The 21,534-nt window shown below is 37.7% G+C and overlaps 1 protein-coding gene across 1 annotated transcript in view; it reads right to left on the bottom strand.

Annotated features, from left to right (window-relative positions):
• Positions 1–21,528, bottom strand: part of Galphai (G protein alpha i subunit) — a 167,096-nt gene extending 145,568 nt beyond the window's left edge. The window contains exon 1 of the mRNA XM_090415818.1: positions 21,061–21,528. Coding sequence (XP_090271944.1) covers positions 21,061–21,181 — 121 coding nt within the window. The 5' untranslated portion in view covers positions 21,182–21,528. The remainder of the gene's footprint in view (positions 1–21,060) is intronic.
• Positions 21,529–21,534: the final 6 nt, after the last annotated feature.

The following is a 21,534-nucleotide window of genomic DNA, read 5'->3' on the forward strand; positions in this document are numbered from 1 at the left end:
TTGGTTGGAAAGACCCGAGTTCGATTCCCATCCATGGTATGAGGAACTTTTATTTGGTCTTTTTAAACTGACGGTGAGTCAGCCGGTCACATACAGAGGTAGAGAGTTTTTCATCCAGAAACTCTGGTTTTTCATTCCTCAGAACAGGCAAACCAGCCCCGTGAACATACATGGATCTACAACCAAGAATACTTGTCCTTAGGAGTTGCAGCAGAGGAGTGATGAGCTGTCTGCATTAATTAGTCAAACCCCTCATTAGGGAATGGATGACAGAAAAGGAAGGATAGAAGGTAGGGTTGAAAGACTTAGGATTCTCGATCTTCACATACCTGGGTGCGCTGCCATTGACAATTATTATGCCATCGTCGGGACATCTCACTAGGAAACAGCTGCACATTGCCGGCATATTATGGGTCCTAAAGCAGATAGTATAATCGACAACTTGGACAAAGGAAAAGTTTGGCAGGAAATCAAGAACGAGCCAGCGGAAGAAAAGAAAGAACACTTTCATATGAACAAAAGATGCACGTAAAAGGAAGTGTTGAATGAGAATTGTAAGTACTTATTTATGTGATAATTCTGAACAAGAATGTACATCAAGTTTGTCTGTTTATAGGTACAACGAGATTGTTGTTATTATTATTATTACATGACACCTCCAGGGAGTCCAAAGACTCATCGAGGGAGGGCTCCTTCTTTACAACTCTCCTACTCCACCACTCAATCTACAACTACTTTCATCATCTACATCAGGGGTCTTCAACCTTTCAGACAGTGCAGGCCACATTAAAAATTTCAATGACGCCTGCGGGCCACTAAGCTTGACTGTAGTATTTAGGAATTGTAAGATGCTTTCCAGATTCACAAGGAATGCTGTGTATTTGATACTTTACATAAAATCCTATAAAAATAAACAAACTCAGCTTTAAGAGCGTAGGTAGGAGTCGGGTTCATGATAAGTAAATACAATCAATACTTGAAAAAAGATAATTTAATGAAGAAAACATTCATTTTTTACAATAATCAATGGGAGACTTCGCAATGCTTTCCCTTGATCAGCTTGTCGATGTTGGCATCAATTTTGGAAGTCGCTATGCGCAAAGTATTCTCGAGATGTTGGTCCTTAATCTGAATTCATGTCTTGGACTTCACATGCTTCATGCTGAAGAAGAACTGATCACACAAGTATGTGCTTCCTAACAAAGCGCACATCTTCAAAGCATGCCAGCGAAGACTAGGGAACACATCCTCAGAAATTTAGTCTTTGTAAAATGTAAGCAAGGACACATTCAATAATTTTTCTCTCAAAGAATAGTTGTTTTGGGGTTCAAGCAGCTCCATTTGTACTGAGCCTGGTATTTAGCGCAGCATTGACACTGAATGGCATTGAAAATAAATCTAAAGAAGACTGTTGGTTACGAAAAACACTAAATCTCTCTCTCTTTTCGAACTCGCTTTGCAACACGGCTAATATTGTAGCGTATTCATCAAGAGACGAACAGTTGGACTCAGCAAGAAGCTGAAAATGAGTTAAGTCTTTTTTTGCGTGTTGTGTCTCCCAAAGTTTGAGCTTGGCCACAAAAGCTTTGATGTGATCTAACAGAGTGTGTACCAATTGATCTTTGGATTGTAGCAGCGTATTTAGGTCATTCATATGCAACGAATGTCGGTCACAAAGGCAATGCCTGTCATCCACTTTGGATCGTTAAATTCCTCAATTGGATTCTCCTTGGTTTGCACGAACTGCTGTATTTCGCTCCTTAAGTCAAAGACTCTTAAGAATCTACCCTCTGCTCAACCAATGCACATCGCTATAATAAACCACATTGCCGTGATCCTCTTCGCACTCTTGGGTCAAAAACTCTTGGAATTAACGATGATTCAATTCCTCTTGCCCTAATAATGTTGACGACAGTCACCTGTACCCTGCTGGCATTTTAAATCAATTTGGAGACGGTTCACTTTGTCCACATGAGCCGCCCTTGAAGGTGATCGAAATTGGATGCATGCTTTGTCTCATAGTGCCTCGTATTGTATTCTTTTGATACTGACACTGACTCACAACGAATTAAACACACTGGCTTATTGTCGATTGGCACAAAAAAGTACAAATTGGTCCACTTTTCATTAAAAACCCGAAAAGAATCACTTGATTTACACTTTTTACTCATAGACGCTATAGTGATGGTTTGTGAATCCCAAAAATGATCCAAAATGGCCGTGTAACGGTTATTATCCACTGAATATGTCTCGCATTAATGAAAAATGTCTGGCAACATATAAACCACATTAGGCTATGGCTGACACGACGAACCTGCATGAGCTTATACACAAATATCACACTGTTCACGACTGACTGACTGTGGATGAGATCCTCTTGTATTTATATGAAAATAACAAAGTATTAAGAACCTTCGAGATGTACCTGGAAGGTACTAGACAGTGCACTTGAATGAACTAATGCTTCTGCATCTACCTGTGACAATAGTACTAGTACTTAAGTACCTGCCTGGCACTGGTAGATGGCTGAAGAATTATGTTTATTTAATATTTATTTTTATAGGATTTTATGTAAAGTATCAAATGCATAGCATTCCTTGTGAATCTGGAAAGCATTTTACAATTCTAAATACTGCAGTATAGCTTAGTAGCCTGCGGGCTTCTTTGAAATTATTTTTTTATTTAATCGCATTTTAATGTTAAGTAGTTATTTTTTCAAAATGGCCACCAGGCCACGGCAAAGAGCTCCACGGGCCACAGGTGAACCACAGGCCATGAGTTGAAGACTGAATTAATCAAGTTATTGTCAGATTATGTGTATCTGACTAGCAGGATATTCTAGATGGCGATTTAAATTTAAAGGAAGAAACATAGAACTAAGTCTGAATTGGAGACAATTGAAATTCACAAAGACCTGTAATGGAAGTGTGTGCATGTGTGTGTACGTTAGTGTGGAGCAGACTGTAAATATTCCTTTCTGATTTAATTAAATGGATTGTGAACAACACATTGGACTGATTCTGTCAATGCATTATCCTGAAAAATTCAAACCAGCACAAGATAAAGATTAACATAAGCAGAGAATGCTAACAATATTTGCTTTGTCTTTAGTTTAAAATCTTATAATCTCGCATTTGATACAAAGTTTAACTGGCGCAGTCATAAAACAAATAAATTTGTTAGACTATAGAGCATGAGAACAAAATATCTAGTAGAAATAAATAAATGGTGGTAGTCAATAGTGAAGGTAATCGACCATTCACAACAGTTCACAAAGTTTTAACTAAAGAAAAAAAAAAAGACGAAGCAGGGTTGTAACACCAGGAGGAATTTTTGGCAATGGTTGGCTCATCCTGGCCAAGGGTTATTGGCATTAGTGAGCCATAGCTAACAGAAGATGATATAATCAGTGGGATAGAATGTGAAGGATAGAGAGAAAAGAATGGGAAGGAATGTTCTTGATGATAGCCGATGAACTGCAACCAAAGAGAGTAGAAGTTCAACTGCAGGACAGTGAAAATAGCACATTTGAGGATATCTGGTGTGAGATTAAGGTCAGAAGAACAAAATATACAGTTGAATGCTGTACACCAGTGGATGGAAAAGAAGATGGAGATAGTATACATCAGTGAATAAACTCAATGAGTGGAGGACAGGTAATTATTATGGGGGATTTCAACTATGGGAACTGAGTTAAATGAAATAGAGGTGCATAGCACATTACAGAACCTTGATGTGAATACAGCTGTGGGATTGTATGGTATACCAGCTTGAGGTTTACATGAAGTGGCAAGGAATTGTCAGTGTCCTTGAACCATACTATTTAATCTGTCTCTCAGTCCTGAGGGAGTGGAAAGAGAGAAAAATAATTCCATTGCATAAAGGAGGCTTCAAGACTGATGTAGCAAATTACCAACCAATCAAAATATCAGGAGTTGTCCAAGTATTGGAGAAGTTGCTCAAGACCAAAATACAGGAATGGATAGATGGAAATGAGATATTGTATGGGGGGACAACATGGTTTTGTGAAGGGTAGGTCATGGCTCTAACCTGCCCATGTTTTATAATACAGTGGCAGCTGCGTTGAATAAAAGGCAATGGGTCTACAATGATATTGCTGACTTTGCAAAAGCCTTTGACAGGGTACCACATGGAATTCTGATCAGTAAACTGCAGCACATGGAGATGGATATAGGGTTGGTGAGATGGATAGGAGGGTGGTTGATGGAGAGATATCAGAGTAGTTCATTCAGGAGTAAAGTACAAAAGAAAGCCTGTGACTAGTGGTGTACTGCAGGGTTCTGTTCTTGGCTCGCTACTGTTTAATTTATACAGTAACGATAGAGGAAAGGATATAAGAGAAATTGTTCAGTTATTTGCTGATGATGCAAAGTTGGGTAGAGCAATAGTTAATACAGATGATGATGTCAAAATTTTGCAGGATGATATGGATAGATTGACATGCTGGGCAAAGGAGAATAGATGTCGGTTTAATGTGGCAAAGCGTAAGGTTATGCATTTTGGAGTGAGAAGATTACCAGCTGTATACTACATTGATGGAACTGTCCTCCAGGAAATTGACGAAGCCAGACTTGGGAGTATTAATGGATAGGGAGTTAAAGTTTAGGGGACACATATAGCAAAAGTGGCTAAAGCAGCTCATCAGATTACTTGGTTACTAAAGAATACTTTGATGAGCAGAGACAAGCAGGTTATTGTTCCTCTTTATCGAGCCTTGATAAGACCCCATCTCGACTACTGCAGATCTGGACTCTGGGTGATGAGGAGGATTCAGAGGCAAGTGACCAAGATAGTAGCAGGTCAATGGAATGGACCTTACAAGAATAGGATGAAGATTTGTGGGTTATAGAAACTAATTGATAGGCAGAAAAGGAGTGATATGATTGAGCCATATAAATTACTGAGGAGTTCTTACAAGATTAATTCAGAGGAAAGTTTTCAGAACAGGTCTGGTGGTTGGAGAATCAGGGGCCATCCATGGAAACTGAATAAGAGCAAGGATTTTAGAACTAGGTTTGTTGCTTGTTGAGTAGTGAATGAGTGGAATGAGTTGCAAGAGTCTGTTGTGGGTGCATGACTGTGAATGAGTTCAAAGCAAAGTGTGATAGATATTGTGCAAATGTTGGATAGTTCTTGACACGATGTTTAGGACCTCCCTCAATAAGTCTAAGGACTCCTTCTAGTTGCCCATAATAATAATAAATTAGAGACTGTTCCTGGAAGAGGCACAAAATCTACAGAACCCTCTTAATTGTAAAAGAATGGACGGAAAGATTTTCAATAGATTTTGGTGCACTACCCTATCTATTCATCGGCATTAACAACAGGAATTGGCGCAAACAGTGCCAATGTCACCCTCCATGCATGTGATTATTCCTTGTTATCTGTAATTTTAGCTTGCATTTTCACTGAATGTGTAGTTTGAAATTGCCTCTAATGATGCTAGCTTAAGCTGACAAAATGTCGACTGTGAATAATTTCTTTACATTCCATGGAATTTTTTGTTCCAGAAACATTGACACGAATAATAACAACATCTATAAAAATTTAAATATGGAAGTAAGTCTTTATAGAGAAGCTTCCAGTGAATCCATGAAAGCTGTCAACAAGGCAGTACTAAATTGGCTATGTTAGTTGCAATTCCTAATTTAGTAAATCAGGAATCTTAACTAATTGAATAACTGCTATATGAAATCTGGCATTAAGATCGGTTGGTTGTCAAAACAACCAACCGATTACATTATTTCTGCAAGCTGTGTTCTAGCTGGTTTGCCTTATTTTGAGGAATGAAAAACTCAAATTTGCAGGAGTCAAAACAGTAATAAAAAGATCAACACTATGAAATCATTAAAAAATATAGAGAATCTCTAGAACAAGTGAAGTACTTCAGCTATTTTTACACACAATTTTTAGTGAAAACTGCAAATTAAATATCAAAACAAACGAGAGAGTCAAAATGCTGAACTAGTTGTATTCAAGACGGTGCTCAAACCCAAGACTACTACAGACATGAAAATTCTGAGAAAAATTAAGACAGTGAACAGATGTCGATGGCAGAATCATGAAAAATGAAGATAGGAAGGAACAGGAACTCAGAATGTTAGCATTCAGAAATGTGTAAGCAGAGCTAATCTAAGATGGTACAGTCACTTAAATGGGTAAGGAAAGGTTAAGCAAAAGGAGTTTGGTGTCAAGATAATAGGAAAAATATTCAGAGGAAGAGCATGATTTCAGATGTGGTGCAATCAGAAGTGTCATAGATGAGGGATACAAGATCACACAATAGAGTACTGATAAGTGACAGACAAATTTGGAGGAAAATTGTTGCTAGAAGATTAGTGATAATGCAAACTTAGCCATATAGTACCATCATAAGTACTATGTACATCCCTTTAGGGCAGTGCTTCCCAACCGACGTGCCGTGGCACACCAGTGTGCCACAAAAAATTTAACTGCAAATTCCCGATTATGGGGCGATGGAACCTCCAGTACCGTTGCCCCATAATCAGGACTTTGCGGTTAAATTTCCTACCCCATAAAGTGGTTCCCTTTTTGCTTTATTGCTCTTTTCTAGCTATGCACACGTGAAGGCGACCTCTCAGAATGTCACAGGTGCCATTCCTCCCTCCCTCACATTTTGCATCTACAACTCAGAAGATCATTACTCTGCTTCAGTTCCAACTTATCTGTAATGTTGTGAGAGCGTATCATTTTTCTAAGAACTGCGTTCAAATGGATGTTCAGTGTTGCTAAATGGTCTGTGTAAAACACCTCAGCAGGAATGTCTTATTGCATCTTTTTCTGAATTTGTGTTTTAACAAATGTGATAGTTTGTGGAACATAAGTCGAATTGTTATTATTTGCTGACAAAGACACTTTTTCCTGTTACCATCGATTTATAACATTAATTTTAGCTGAAGCTATAGTGGTCATACAAGAAAGAAGTACCTTCGCTAGATAAAATAAACACTGGTGAGTCATTTTTTCGTAATGTATTTTCTTCGGAATCAAAAAGTATCTGAGATGTTTTTTGGACAATGGATGCTGACATTATGAGTTGCAAAATGATTAATGTGTAATTTGTATAGTTTAAGCTTGGTAAATGTAGACTTTCTATCATTAATAGGCATTTTCCTAACACAGTTTTGCATGTTCTGGTATTTTGGATGCCCTAGTTACAATGCCTATTGATATCCTCGATTATAATGTAGTATTTTTAGTTTCATGCGATTTATATCTGTCTATTCAATGGCTTGTTTATTTGCATATATTTTAATTCTATTAAATTTAATTTTCAGTTACCCACAATAACGGACAAATATTTAAAAAAAATCAGAAAATCCATCACGTTCACGAGCCCAAGAAAGTGAACCAAAGAAAAAGTTTAAGGCACAACATAGTCATAGACTATATAAAGAGGATTATCTGAAATTTGGTTTCGTGTGCTCCGATAATTCTTCTGTGCCCCAATGTCTCATATGCCTGGAAAAGTTGTCAAATGAAGCGAAGGTGCCAAGTAAACTATATCGACACCTTTCTACCAAGCATCCTTCGTACATAGAATTCAAATGCAAAGTTCTTTCATGAGATTAGCTTTATGATATGCCCAATACTCATCTTCTTGTGCTACACCCAGTGGCGTATTTAGGTATTTGCCACCCCTAGGCCTGCAGAAAGTGCCCCCCCCCATTTAATGAACATGTTGATTTACATGCATAACCTATTTATATCGTAAATTGGTAATATAATATAATTACAAAAACGAGAGTCCGGAAATTTCCGCAGCCCCTCTAGGCCCGGGCCTATACCTAAATACACCACTGGCTACATCCCCTGTCAAGTAACTACCTGAATACTGAATGAACAAGGATGAGATGGGATGGTAATTCAGGATTTAGCTAACCAAACCATACCATATGGTCTTAAGCCAGAAAAAAATATGGTACAATGAGATTCCATGCTGGCTGGGGCACTGCCAGGTTAAACAAAGAAACGAGACTAGTTTAGAGAAAGTTCAGATAGATATAAGGGAGACAACAGAGTGGTAGGTAGTTAGAGAAAATGCAGAGTGAGAATTCCCCCCCCCCCCCCCCCACACACACAAACTGTTCTCATCAGAGAATCAGGACAAACAGTAAAAGACAGCTACTGGAACCCCAATTCAGCATCAACAGAGCTGAAGATTGGCACATAAGAAGCATCAATGGAAAACTAGCAGAAGTGGATGAGTAGCAGAGCGATATAATAGGTGCAACCGAAAAACAAAAGCAAGATCTTTCTAAGCAACAAATACAAGACATTATATTCAGGCAATAACAATCAGGGAAAAGGATGAGTAGGTATAGTATTCAACACTAAATACAAGGATAATATTTCTGAATGGCAGGCAGTGCAAGTAGAGTAATTTAGGCAATTTTATCAGAATGGGGAACTGGATAATGACGTATTTGCTAGTCCCATAGAAGGTTCTACTAAGAAAGAAGTGGAGGAATTTTTCAAGGCATTAGAGCAGACAGCTAACTCAATGAAAAGGAAAAGTTTGTCCCTTTTGGAGATCTAAACAGCAGAGTCGGAAATGATTACCAGACACATAGAAATGTCCTGGAAAAATCTGGAGAAAAGAACAAAGCTAATAATAACTATGTACTGCTGGATTTTTGTTCAGGATGTGGACTAGTTATTACTTATTCAATTTTTGGATATTAAAATGTGCACAAATTCACATCGAGAGCAGATGCAAGAAAGTCTGGCTATGCAGTTGACTCTCAATGACTATGTTGAGGGCTATGTTTTCTCACTGGTGTAGGACACAAAAGTATTTAATTTGAAACTGGAAGTGATAACCATTTGGCTTTGAGTGGGATAAAACTGAATTAAAAGATACAAATAACAAGTTTGAAAACAAACCAAATCTTGGAGATCTAATGGCAAACTCCAAAGAAAACTGATAGATTCAGCCAAGGCATATGATGAGGTTGTCTGCAAAGATAGACAAATCAGTACTCCATGGTGGACGTTAAAGCAAGGAAAAGAAGAAAGAATACAAGTTCCCAGCAAGTAAGTCATCTTGTGCTCTTAGAGAATACAAAATAATAATAATAATAAATAAAACAAATAAGAGAAAACTAACTAAATTTTGATAACTTTTTGAACTTCAGTAAGAACATAGAAAATAAATATCAGGAAAGGTAACAAAATAGAGGAAAAGGTGCTGTAAAAGGAATCAGACATCGTGATATAGGGGATATGAAAACTGAAAACACACGCGCGCGCGTGCACACACACACACACAATGTCTGGAGTAATTACTTTGAAAGACTTAAATAAAACAGACAGTACAGTGAAAAGCCATCAAAAAACCTGAAGTAGATGATATTCATCTAGAAATGCTCAAATATGGAGGTATAAAAGTATTACAGTGGTTACTCTGCATAATTCAGAAGACCTGTATAGTAATAATCTCCATGATAAGATTTACAGAAGTATACTTGAGAAATGCCTAAGAAAAATTGTAAAAACGGGAAGACTGGAGAACAACAAGCTGGTTTCAAGCCAAATAGAGGTCGTCAGGATCAGATTTTAAGACAAAAAAAAAAAAATCAACTATTTATGTGGCACCCACCCACGAAAGGTTTATTTGTAAAGCAACTTTTTGTTCTATCAATTTTATATATTCCTTGCGTTTTTTATTTATATTTTCACATAGTCCAGAGTTTTGGGTGCCTGAAGTTAGATGTTTTGGCTGCATGCCCATTGGGTCGAGACACCTGACGAGCGAGAAAGCAGGCGTACCTTCAGGTGGCTAAGTTGCCTACTATGTTATTTTCTCCCTTCTGGGATTAGCAGCCCTAGTAGGGTTTGTTCCATCAGTATGAATTTGACAAAGCAGAACCTAGGACCCTTTATTGCTTAGGGAGGAACCATGGTCTCCACTCCTGTGATTGATCATCCTCTTGACTTGGATGCCACTGTCTCTGTCACCGTCCCCACAATACCTACAAGGTAACTTTCACCACCTCCATGAGAAGACCAGCTGATAGATCAGCCTGAATTCTAGAATGAATATATATATAAAAAAAAAAAAAAATCAGCTAACGCCTTTTTATTCCCGTATACTGGGAGTAGACGAGGCCATTTAGCCCTATCTAATTTTTGGAGACTGAGTGGGCAGTTCAATCTCCACTGGTACCAATCAGAGATAGATGGCCCAAGGCTATCACTAATTAAGCGGTACACAGTGAAGAGAGACGGCTCAAATGTGCTGCCATCTCGTGGTCCCTAACACAATATATATATATAATGTCTGAAATAATGTGGGTTCTACGGTCGATTTTCTTGAGTTTACGGGATGAAAAACCCGAGTTTCCGGGAGGAAAAACCTGCTTGTCCGTGCCAGAGATTGACTAACTCGGGAACCGGTCGAAAAAAGGCTTAGAAAAATTTCCTCTAGTCGCCGACTAGACTCGAAACCAAGTCTTCCTTCGTGCGGTCAAGCGCAGTGGCGTGCAAACGCCACATCCACTGAGCTACACAGGCTCCTAGAATGAATGTGACTATTGTAACTATCAACACAACACAGAGATAGTATATCTGCCCCATTTGCAATAACGCCTTTATTGCTCCAGCAGGCCTGGGTATGCATTGGTGAGCAAAACATTCCATCACCCTCGTGAACATTTCTACAACTTTAAATCTTCCTATCATATCCACTTATCAAAATATCTTTGTTTAACCAGGACCATTATCTCAGACACTTTGTTCAGATTGTCAGGGAGCTTTTACCAATGCTAATGGTCTTGGTGTTAACCACCATGCAAACATCCCATTGATGTTGATGCTGAAGTTTATACTGAGCAGAAAAAAGTACTATGGACAACTGAAAAGGAATATTTTGCAACTTCCAATGCTCCAACAACATCCAACTATCAAAATATCTTGGTCCAACTAGGAATATCACCTCGAAGACACTTTATCTACCCAGAATGTCAGCGAGACTGTACCATCTCTATCAGTCTTGGTTTTCACTTGGTTTTCGTGCAAAACATATCATCTTTGTTAATGGTGGCATTTATGCTAAATGTGTAAAGGCGTGGTGAACTGATGAAGAGGAATATCATCTTGCCTTCCATGATGCCTCATTTACAGAAGCTATTAGCTCAGCTAACACTGTTTATTTCCTTATAAGGAGTAGATGAGGCTTTTTAACAATATCTAGCTTTTAGAGAATGAGTTGGCAGTTCAATCTCCACCAGTAGCCAATCAGAGATAGCTAGCCCAGACTATCACTAATTATAAGTGGCAACCGATGAAGAGATAGGCAAACAAGTGCTGCCACCTCTTGGTACCTAACCCTAACAGGATATGTTTTGTCTGAAATAATGTGGATTCTATGGTCTATTTTCTTGAGTTTACTGGACAAAAACCCTAGTTTCTACGAGAAGAAATCTGCTTGCCCATGTCTGAGATTGACTAACTTGGGAATCAGTCAAAGAGAGACTTAGAATAAGTTCCTCTGGTCAGCAACTAGACTTGAACTTAAGTCTATCGTTGTGCTGCCTAGTGCAAAGAATGCAAGCACCACTTCCACTGAGCTGCACAGGCCCTCCATTTACAGAGGCTATGGCTTTTATCAATGAAGTTTTGGTGAAGGTTCTACCCAGGAAGACAACAGCTGCAATCAGATCTCATTGTAAATTACCATCCTATAGAGAACTAGTGATGTGACTGTGGACATCTATGATAGAAGATCCCGCTAAAGCAGGAAATACCCCCAAACCTTCTGACCCATCATCTCAAGATGAGTAGGGCCAGTATAATTCCATCTCTTTTTCAAATATGCATCACAAAATCTTAAGATCAGCCTCCTCTACCTAATTATAGTCAGAGTTTTAAAGAATATTTATTAGACTGTCACTCAGTGAAGTATTTATTACAGCAAAGTTGAATCACTATTTGGAGATGGAATTATCCAGGCAATGTCCTCCTTCCTGCATCATCTGTTCGATCCAAGCAGAAGGAGAGAAAGCATCTTTATGCCCAAATGCAGGCATTATACAACAGAAGCATTTGTGCTAGAACAATACTGGATGGAGCACTGCATCCCCACCCAAGTGAGATGCACATGGAGTTTGAGTTTGGAGGAATGTGTTTTTCCACTTTGCCACAATTCCTACCTGATTTAGGCACCTTCCTTCTATTTCAAGGTCCATTCCAGAAGTAGAACTTTTCTGCCCATCTTCCTTTGATGAAAGAAAGTCTTCACTTCCAACTTGTTTATCAGCTGTGGGACTAGATGGCTTTACTGTGTAGAGCTTCGACAGTTCCTCTAACTATCTTGCAAGATTTAATTGATCTACTTCTGTCTACCGAATGTCTATCATTGTATCTTCACTAGTAAAGAACAGTGTTCTTTCCAAAGAAGGAGGGAGGATGCATCTATACTCTGATTACAGTCCAATTACAGTTGTCCCTATTTTCTTAAATAGAAGACCAACTATTTTCTTCAATTGTGTCATTGACGAGTTTCTTTGCTCTCTTCCAAGCCATACTGACTACTCTCTTGACACCACCACTGTCAATACTATGGCATTTGCTGATGACCATAGCCACTACTAGAGGTTTACAGGAACTCCTCAACCAAACAATCAACTTCTTTCAAGTTCGTGGCTTAAACATCAATGTGACAAAGTCAAGCATGCTTTCTCTTGTGCTCAGTGGCAGCTTGTACATAAGCACTGCAGCATCCCCCAAGTAAAAAACAAAAAAAAATTAAATTTTGTTTGTGTTTATAAATAATAACAATGCTTGCAACATTATATAAATGCAATACAACATGTTAAAGGTTACAGCTTATGTTTCGACAGTGATTGAATAGTTAATGACTGGAATTGTTCAATTAACGCTTTAGTTACAAAACAAATGCACTGCGATGTAATGCAATGTTGCAATTATCACGTTCGGTCAGTTGTCAAACATGATAATTCATTCGCCAATGTTAGTTTGCACTTGTCACTGTACGTAACAAGTGAATCCGACACTGCTCGTTGAGAAGTGTCGTTACAGATAAATTGTATATGCTTGCGCACATTATTTCTGTGAAATACGAAACTTTTATTATTGGTGTGTGTTCATGGTGAGGGTGAAATATTTTTGATAAATCTTATTTTATTCTGCTAAAATAACATAATTATTTATTTAATATAGATACAAGGCTGAATTATGGCGAGTGTCACTGTTGAAAATATGAAAAGAATTGTATTTTCTCAATTGCACTGTGATCTAACACTGTGCTGGAATGTGGAAACCGACACTGCTCATTGAGCAGTGTCGCTATAGATAAATTGTATGCACGCACGTGTTATTTCTGTGTACAAAACTTTTATTACTGATGTGTGTTTGTGGTGAGGATGAAATATTTTTAAAAAAGCAATTTTTTGATATTCAAATTTACTTATTAATAAATTGGTTACTTATTGATTAGGAAAAAATTAATTATTTTTCTTATTTTGTATATGCAGCACCCCCACTTAAAATTTTCACTGCCCAATGCTGCTTGTGCTCGTCTTGTAGAGACAAGAAACTGAAGGTCGAGAACTTAGTTTTTCCCGTACATGGCATGTCCTTGCATTCTATCTCCATTCTGGAGGAGTGGAGATACCTTGGCATTTCTTTTCTCTCTGACAGGCCGTTCCTCTTTCCTATCCACTCTAGGATCTTTTCTTTATTCTCTCCATAAAGCTTCACTTAAACATTGACAAAGGCTCTTCATTCTAATTTTTTTCCTTCTTCCCAGACTATCATAGGTTAGTCCTAGGTAAAATCTCTCTCAGTACTATCCCAGATGGATATAGCAGTTATGTGGAGGTCTTGGTATTCCCCTCATTCTGATGGTTAGTACCTAGATTATGTTTATCTAATTAAAGAAATCTATCTCCTCCAGAGGCTGCAAGACATACTTCTTGCAGCCTCTAGAAATTGATGTATTAAGAATGATTACAGACATATCTCTGGATGGGTGCTTGATAGAAGGACACCAATTACGACTGCCTTGGGTGAAAAAAAGACTGGCTTTAATTGTACCATTCAGTACATGGAGCGGCATCGCAAGAATTTAAACATGTTCCCTTTGAGCATCAATGAATCAAGGATGGAACTCACTTCCTGCCTGGTTTTGAATATATAGATTTAATTAGGACAAGAATCAATGCTCTGCCGACTCGAGATCATACAACTCAGGGAAGTAGTGATGACAAGAATTGCAGAGCAGGATGTCAGAATATAGATTCTTTGGCTCATGTTGCTCAATGTTGTTATCGCACATGAGGTATGGGTCAGAAGACACAATGCAGTAGTGAGGGATATAAAGAATAGGTTGAAGAACAAAGGCTGGATAACAGCAGTAGAACTCCACTATAGGACTAACATTGAATTGAGGAAGCCTACCCTTGTAGTAAAGAGAGGAGATGAGTTAATCATTATTGATGTACAAGTTGTGGGTACTGGGCAACCACTCACTACTCTCCATAATAAGAAAGCTGCCTACTCTGCTAAAAAAAAAAAAAAAAGACTTTGTGCAACTACTTCAGGAAGAACACCGCATTTGTACCAAAATTTACTTCTGCGACTGTATCTTTTAAAGGTGTACAGTAGCAAACAAGTTAATCCAAAAGAGTCAAATTTGTCAAGTTTTTGGCTTTTGTTTCAGTTCTGGTTTCGGTTTTAGTTCACTACTTTGGTAAAGTGGTGCATGTTTTATTCATTTTCTGTAGCTATCAAATGAATACATCTCCAAGAATGCATTCAAAAATATGTACTCTTTGTCAGCACACATCCATGACTCAAAGAAAATTGCCAATGTGTTGGTTTGGGCACTGTTAATGCAATTTTAAAGAGGTTTAGATAGACAGGTACTTTCTCTCCTGACAGAAAAGGAAAATCTAGGCAACAAAGGAAAACTACACTTATTAGTTAAGAAAAGCAAAATAAGCCCAAGATTGCTGTAGACCTAAATAGAGGCTTGGTAGCTAGTGGGATTAATGTTTCTGACATGACAATTTGTCGAAGATTGTTTGGAGCAGGGAGAACCGCCCACAGACCAAGAAAGAAAGAACTGCTGATGAAGGCAATGCAGAAGAGAGGCCCCCAGTGAGCAGGTGTACAAATATTGGACTGTTGAGGAAGATGGCCATATTCTCAGATGAGAGCCATTTCTTTGTCCAGGGAGAGCCGGGCTGATTTTATCATTAGGCGAACCCAGGCAATCGCCTAGGGGCGCTAAGACTTCGGGGCACCAGATTTTGCTACGTAGTTCGGGGAAAAATTACAACCTTCGAAAAAAATTAGTAAAACCTTGATTAATAATAAAAAAACTAATTAAGTCAAGCCATCCTGGTGCTCGCTGATGATCCTACATTATTTTCGCCTTTCTCTATTTCTTCCACTCCCCTGCTTTTTGTATACTTAACTTCAAGTTCAGAGATTTTTCCTCCTTCTGGCATCTGTCCCAAGAAGAGCAGGGAAGTTCAGGGGTATCCCTCAAACTAACAATCAGTAGTCACGACTAACCGATTGTTCTCACCTCTCATCTTTATTCCCTATAGACTTAATTCTGTTGATTTTTAGATTAAGATTATATAGTATGACAAAATATATATAGAGAGACAATGTATAGGGGTGCCTAAATTTTCTTTTCCTAGGGGCATCAGATACTCCCGGAACAGCCCTGGGGAGAGCGAGTACCTTATGTTCGCAAATCACCAGCCAAGAAGACCTCTCTTGCCCATCTTCAACAAGCTTCTAAACACCCAGCTAAACAGCTGTTATGGGGGTTGTTTTACACATGAGGATCCTTGTGCATGTTAACCGTATGATGAAAAGTGACCAATACATAAAAATATTGGAGAAAAGAGTGGCCCCACAGATCTAGAAAGACAAAGAACTCATCTTCCAACAGGATCTTGCTCCATGCCATTCAAAAAAAAAGTGAACAGTTCTTCAAATATCATAACATCAATTGTTTCAGTTGCCAGGTAGCTCTCCTGACACTAACCCAATAGAAAATTTGTGGACCATGAAAAAGAGACTTGGTTCATTAAATTATTAGATATAGTTAGAGTGTAATTTTTGTACTTATTTTCTTGCAAAATTAAGATTTTTCTTTAAAATGTGGATCTTCGGATTAATTTCTTTGCTACTGTATGATGTTGGCAGAGTCATATGAACTTATTAAGCTTTGGACTCTCGGGCTGATTTCAAGATACTTTTTTGTGTGCCTTGCAGAGGACACTGGCAGCATGGAGGACTTACCAGAGAATGACTTCTCAAATTCCCAGGTCTGGAGTTGGATATTACAGGATATTGTTGAGGTCCAGGCCTCTTTTGGTCCCACATGTGGGACTATAGTATGTAGTACTGTTTCAATGCAAAGTTAGAAAATAATTTCCAATAAACATTGTTGAGGTCTCACACTGGACGATGAAGTTCATCTCTCACCTAAAGCCTAACAATCACAAACATCCATGTCCACAGTGGGATTCACACATGTGACATGTGGGTTAGAGAGCAGATATACTAATCATTCAGTCAATCAGAGAATATAACAAGGATCTGTACTTAAGTTTCATAGATCTAACAAAAGGCATATGACAAGGTGCCAAGAGAAAAGCTGTTCAAAATGCTTCTATGTAGTGTAAATGGAACAGTACATCAAGCAATACTTAGTCTATATGTGAGCTGTAAGTCGATAGGTAGAACTGAAAGAGGACAGGAAAATGGTTGATTAAATTCAGTGTGAGAGAAATGCTAGTTAATGATCAGTTTTTTGTAAACCATGAGGTCCATGGTACTGTGTTGCTAGCTATTAAACAGGCATTGACAGTAGAGAAAAATGAGAATTAATGAAGACTTTACAAATATTCAAGGACAGTACCACAGATCTAGAATCAGTCCTCCCCTCCTTCCCTCCACACACACACACACACACACACACACACACACGACATGAAACTTTTCTATCATTGCCTCCAAAAGCTATTTTGTAAACATGTTCCATGAGCAAACAGCTTTGCTACTGGCTCTGCTCTACCCAATCTTAACAAATCTTCTTTGGAAAACCAAGAACTTTTTTTTTTTATACTGAGATGCAGGCTAAGAATCTATACTACAACAATATGGCAAGAAGCACAACTTGCATGAAGACAACATAATGGTAAATGATTTAACATCCCTTCAAGGACGTTCAGTAGGTGGAGTTACTGAGTTAGTGTACACTGAAGTCATGAAGAATAACTGATGCTACAATAACTTCAGTGCAAATCTAGATTTAAAGAAAAGAAATCAAACAGATTTGAAGGGTTTAAAGAGTTAGGAGAGTGATGCAGGTAGAAAAATAGTAAGAAGAAAATTGTAACTCAAAAGTGGATTAAAAAAATTCTGCATTCTTGATGTCATGTGACATCAAGTGAAAATGTAAAAATTCCACCTTTATGGCAAGAAAATTATTACAGGTGTGTGTGTGTGTGTGTGTGTGTGTGTGTGTGTAATAATAGTAGTTCAGAAATGCATGACTGGTTGGTTAAGAAATTGAAAGCTGGATTTTGGTTACACAAAGGTAAATGTGATTTGAGGCATAAAAATGCAAACTAACTTCGTTCAGGATGGTATTCAGCCCAGAAATGATTTGCAGAAGGCAAAGAAACTAGTCTGATAATAGGCATTAACAGATTGATATTAATGGATCATGTGAAGTGCCCTCCTGTGATCAGTCCTGGGATTCCCTGTAGGTGTCAAGTAATACTGCATGGCACCCACCATGGAGTCCAAAGACTCATGACAGGAGAGCACTCGACACCACAACCCTCATTCCCACTACACTATTACCATCCACTAATAAAGTCCATAATTCACTGTTACCCGCCATGCCATCTATTGCCCTTGCACACACTCAGTATTTGTTTCTTAAATGCACGTTTTCTAGCCACTTTGATTGCGTACAGGATGAAATGACTTCATATCAGGTTCGCTAACAAACAATCAACTGAAAAGGTCCACAAAGATTCCTCATGATGAGAATCAAATTCAGGTCTTTTCTAACTGAAGGATGCACTGTTCTAAAAAACTGTACTACAGATATTCAAACTGAAGATTTGTGATTCACAGAAGCATAATTTATCATATTAATAATAATGAAGCTTATGCTAAGAAGGGATTCATAGGATAGTATATTTCATTTACAGCAGAAATGTATTAATTTCAAACTAAGTTTGTCAGCAGTACAAAAACATTCACTGAACATGTCTGTACATGTTAGTGCACATACAAACATGACAAACCTAACAAAATTCATTGGACGTGTACAGCTATTTTAGGACATTCAGAGTTACAGTCAAAGCAATTAAGGATATAGAACCAGCGCTTTCAGGTCTATTAACTCTGTTTTCTTCTGGCTGCTTTGTCTATTTTGCAGGATGAAAATAAGTTTCCAGGAAAACCCCGTCATCTCCATATAAGACTGACTAATTTGCCTTCAGATGAAAAGCCCAATGAAGGTTCTTTGCATCCTAGACAAAATTTAAACCCATGTTTTTCTAACCAAAATGCATCAACACTGAACTATGGAACCACATGTACGTGCGAAACATACATCATCATAGAAACTGATGTTGATATTTTGGCTGCAAAAATTGCTTAAACAATTGTAGACGACTTTCTCTTTATTTCAAGTAGAAAAATGGTGGTACTGTATCAACTTCTTTTTAAAGCATTAGGAAATTACCAATAAAGCTGCACATAAAAAAGTAAAGAAGATAAAAATCCAATAAAAAAGTAAAGAAGACTTACATTAAAAAAGTGCAACATTACAACTGTTGTTTTCTTCAAACCACATTTATTCAATCATTACATTCTGACAATAGGAATTATCAAGATAGCAGGGTTGTAAAAGTGGTATCATGAAATTGTGATGTAGAATATGCATGACTGATCTGAAAATTAATGCAAGATCTAGCAAGTGTGATTCTATATACAACAACCAGTGCATTTAATCCATGTGACAAGAAGCAACTTTCACATCAGTGCACCACCATCTTCTGGGACAAAAATTTCAGATAAACAATAAAATTCAAGTATCTGCCATAAAGAATTAGAATGTAATTTTCATTGCATCATAGTCCAAGCTCTATGTGTATCAACTATTAACAATGAGTATGTACTTATGTTTCCTGTTATCAACAGCTTATGGGATACAGTTCTTTAAAACTTTGCAACCTGTGGTGCACTCTCTCTCATGGGAGAACATGCAGGACTGTTTACAGCTGCTTCCCCAGAGACAAGATTCTGTAAGATCTGATGATAAAATGAAATATGAGAAATGAGTGTTTTGAAGGTTCATCAGCTTATTTCAGGCCTACCTATCTGCCTATGATGTACACAGTGATGAGCTATAAGGGGCTCGTGCGAGCCCTTTGTTAAATTTTTCTCAAATTTGCAAGCCCCTTGTTCTTCTTATTTAATAGTCTTGTAGAACTAGAAAATACCACCGCGGAATGTATACATGCTACTATAATTGCTACTTTGTGTAATGTTAGGAAACAAATCAGTGTTGCAATCAAACTTCTACAAAAATTTCCCAACATTGTGATTTGGCATTGCATAGCTCATCGTTTACAATTAGCATTAGACAATTCGATAAAAAGCATTAAAGAAATAAATCATTTTGAAATATTTATGGATAAATTATATGTTTTTTTATTATCAACCAAAAAATCAACGAGAATAAAATACGATTGCAAAAGACATTGGTATTGAAATTTTAAAGATATCGGCCATGTGTTGGGACCATGATGGGCAGCTTGAAATTTACAAAAAGGCTGTTGCTGTGTGGAGAAATTACCCAGCTTTATGCAAGCATTTTGCATCGAATGGTAAATATAAGGGCTTTTTAAACCAACTTCTCAATTTGGAATTTTTAAAAGATCTAGCATTAATGATTGATATCCTATAGGAATTATCATTTCTGTCAGAAGCTCTACAAAGTCGTAATATAAGTATGATAAGGGCTAAGTTAGCCCCAACCCTTTTTTTTTTTTTTTTGCTCGACGATGCGAGCCCTTTGTTAAATTTCCATAACTCGCCACTGGATGCAAGTGTCTGATAATTCTGTGTTCTTTGGCCAGTTTATGGTCAAAGAACACAGTATAATGCAACATTTACTCTTCAGTAGGAATGACCTGGGTTTGAATATCACCAATGATATGAGGTATCTTTTATAGAGGTGCTCTCATCTGATGGTGAGTTACTAATTCTATGGAAATGATAAGGTGTTTATCTGAAAAACCTTATCATTTCCATAGAATTAGTAACTCACTATCAGATGAGAGCACCTCTATAAAAGATACCTCATATCATTGGTGATATTCAAACTCAGGTCATTCCTACTGAAGAGTAAATGTCGCATTATTTGTGTGATTTATGAAAGCACTAAATCAACAGCATCCTCTGCAGACTTTCATGCCTTTCACGAATTGCTCACTGTGGATTTTAAATTCTTGTATTTTCCTGCAGATATTTCTGCCATTTCCATATCATGGTCAATTATCATTCTCTGCTGTGGATTATCATTAACTATTTATTAATTCTGGATTTATAAAATTTGTATACTTCCTCGTCATATCCTTCCAGCAAGTGGAAGTGTCCCATGACTTTTGCTATGTAGTGTACATCTACTTAAGAAAACACATCTCACTTAAAAGTAAAATTATCCTTAATACAGCCTTGTAGTGTTATTGATGTGAAAGTAATTTCACAATAACGATCTCTTTTTTAAAAATTTAAATAGCAGCGCAAGTACGAAGTTCTTGCGCTTGTCAACAGAATCCCCGACAAGTAGAGTTTCTGTTGAGCCCCCTTAATCCGGGTACAAATAGATTCTTGAGATACCTTACTTAACCCTACTTACCCTCATCTAATTTTTAAAGGATTTTCTAACTGGTTTTTCCTTATTAACATATACAATAAAAAGGGGGGGGGAGCACCGTTACTTACCTAAAAGAAGCAACTTTACTTCTCTAGACTGTCTTTCACCTTCCGCACGTAGATCCTTGTCAATTTTCTTTGACCTCTCGACCGCCTCTTTATCGGCAGCTGAACTCACTGCACATCCCATTTCTTGGCAGTTAGGCTTAACAACCGGCGTCACGTTGAGCGTACAAATTTGCAAAATACTGGTGTGGGAAAATGCACACACACACACTACGGTGGAATTTTCAAAAGGTGTGCAGAGCCCGACATTGACAGATCACACACCGAACGATATATACATAACATGCACACAGACGTCGAAATCCAACCTACCATGTCATTATCATGTCTTTACGCTAAACACCATTGTATTAACTTACATTCAATAAATGTTAAATTTAATATCACAAATGATAAACACAATTTTTGCTGCATTCGATGACCACACATACAAACGTTACATTTACTCCCCACCCTTCCGTTGCAACTCGACTCATT

This window comes from Typopeltis vanoorti, chromosome 3, assembly GCF_054136105.1.
Source record: "Typopeltis vanoorti isolate ZY-2024b chromosome 3, IOZ_Tvanoo_1.0, whole genome shotgun sequence".
Taxonomy (NCBI): Eukaryota; Metazoa; Arthropoda; class Arachnida; order Uropygi; family Thelyphonidae; genus Typopeltis; species Typopeltis vanoorti.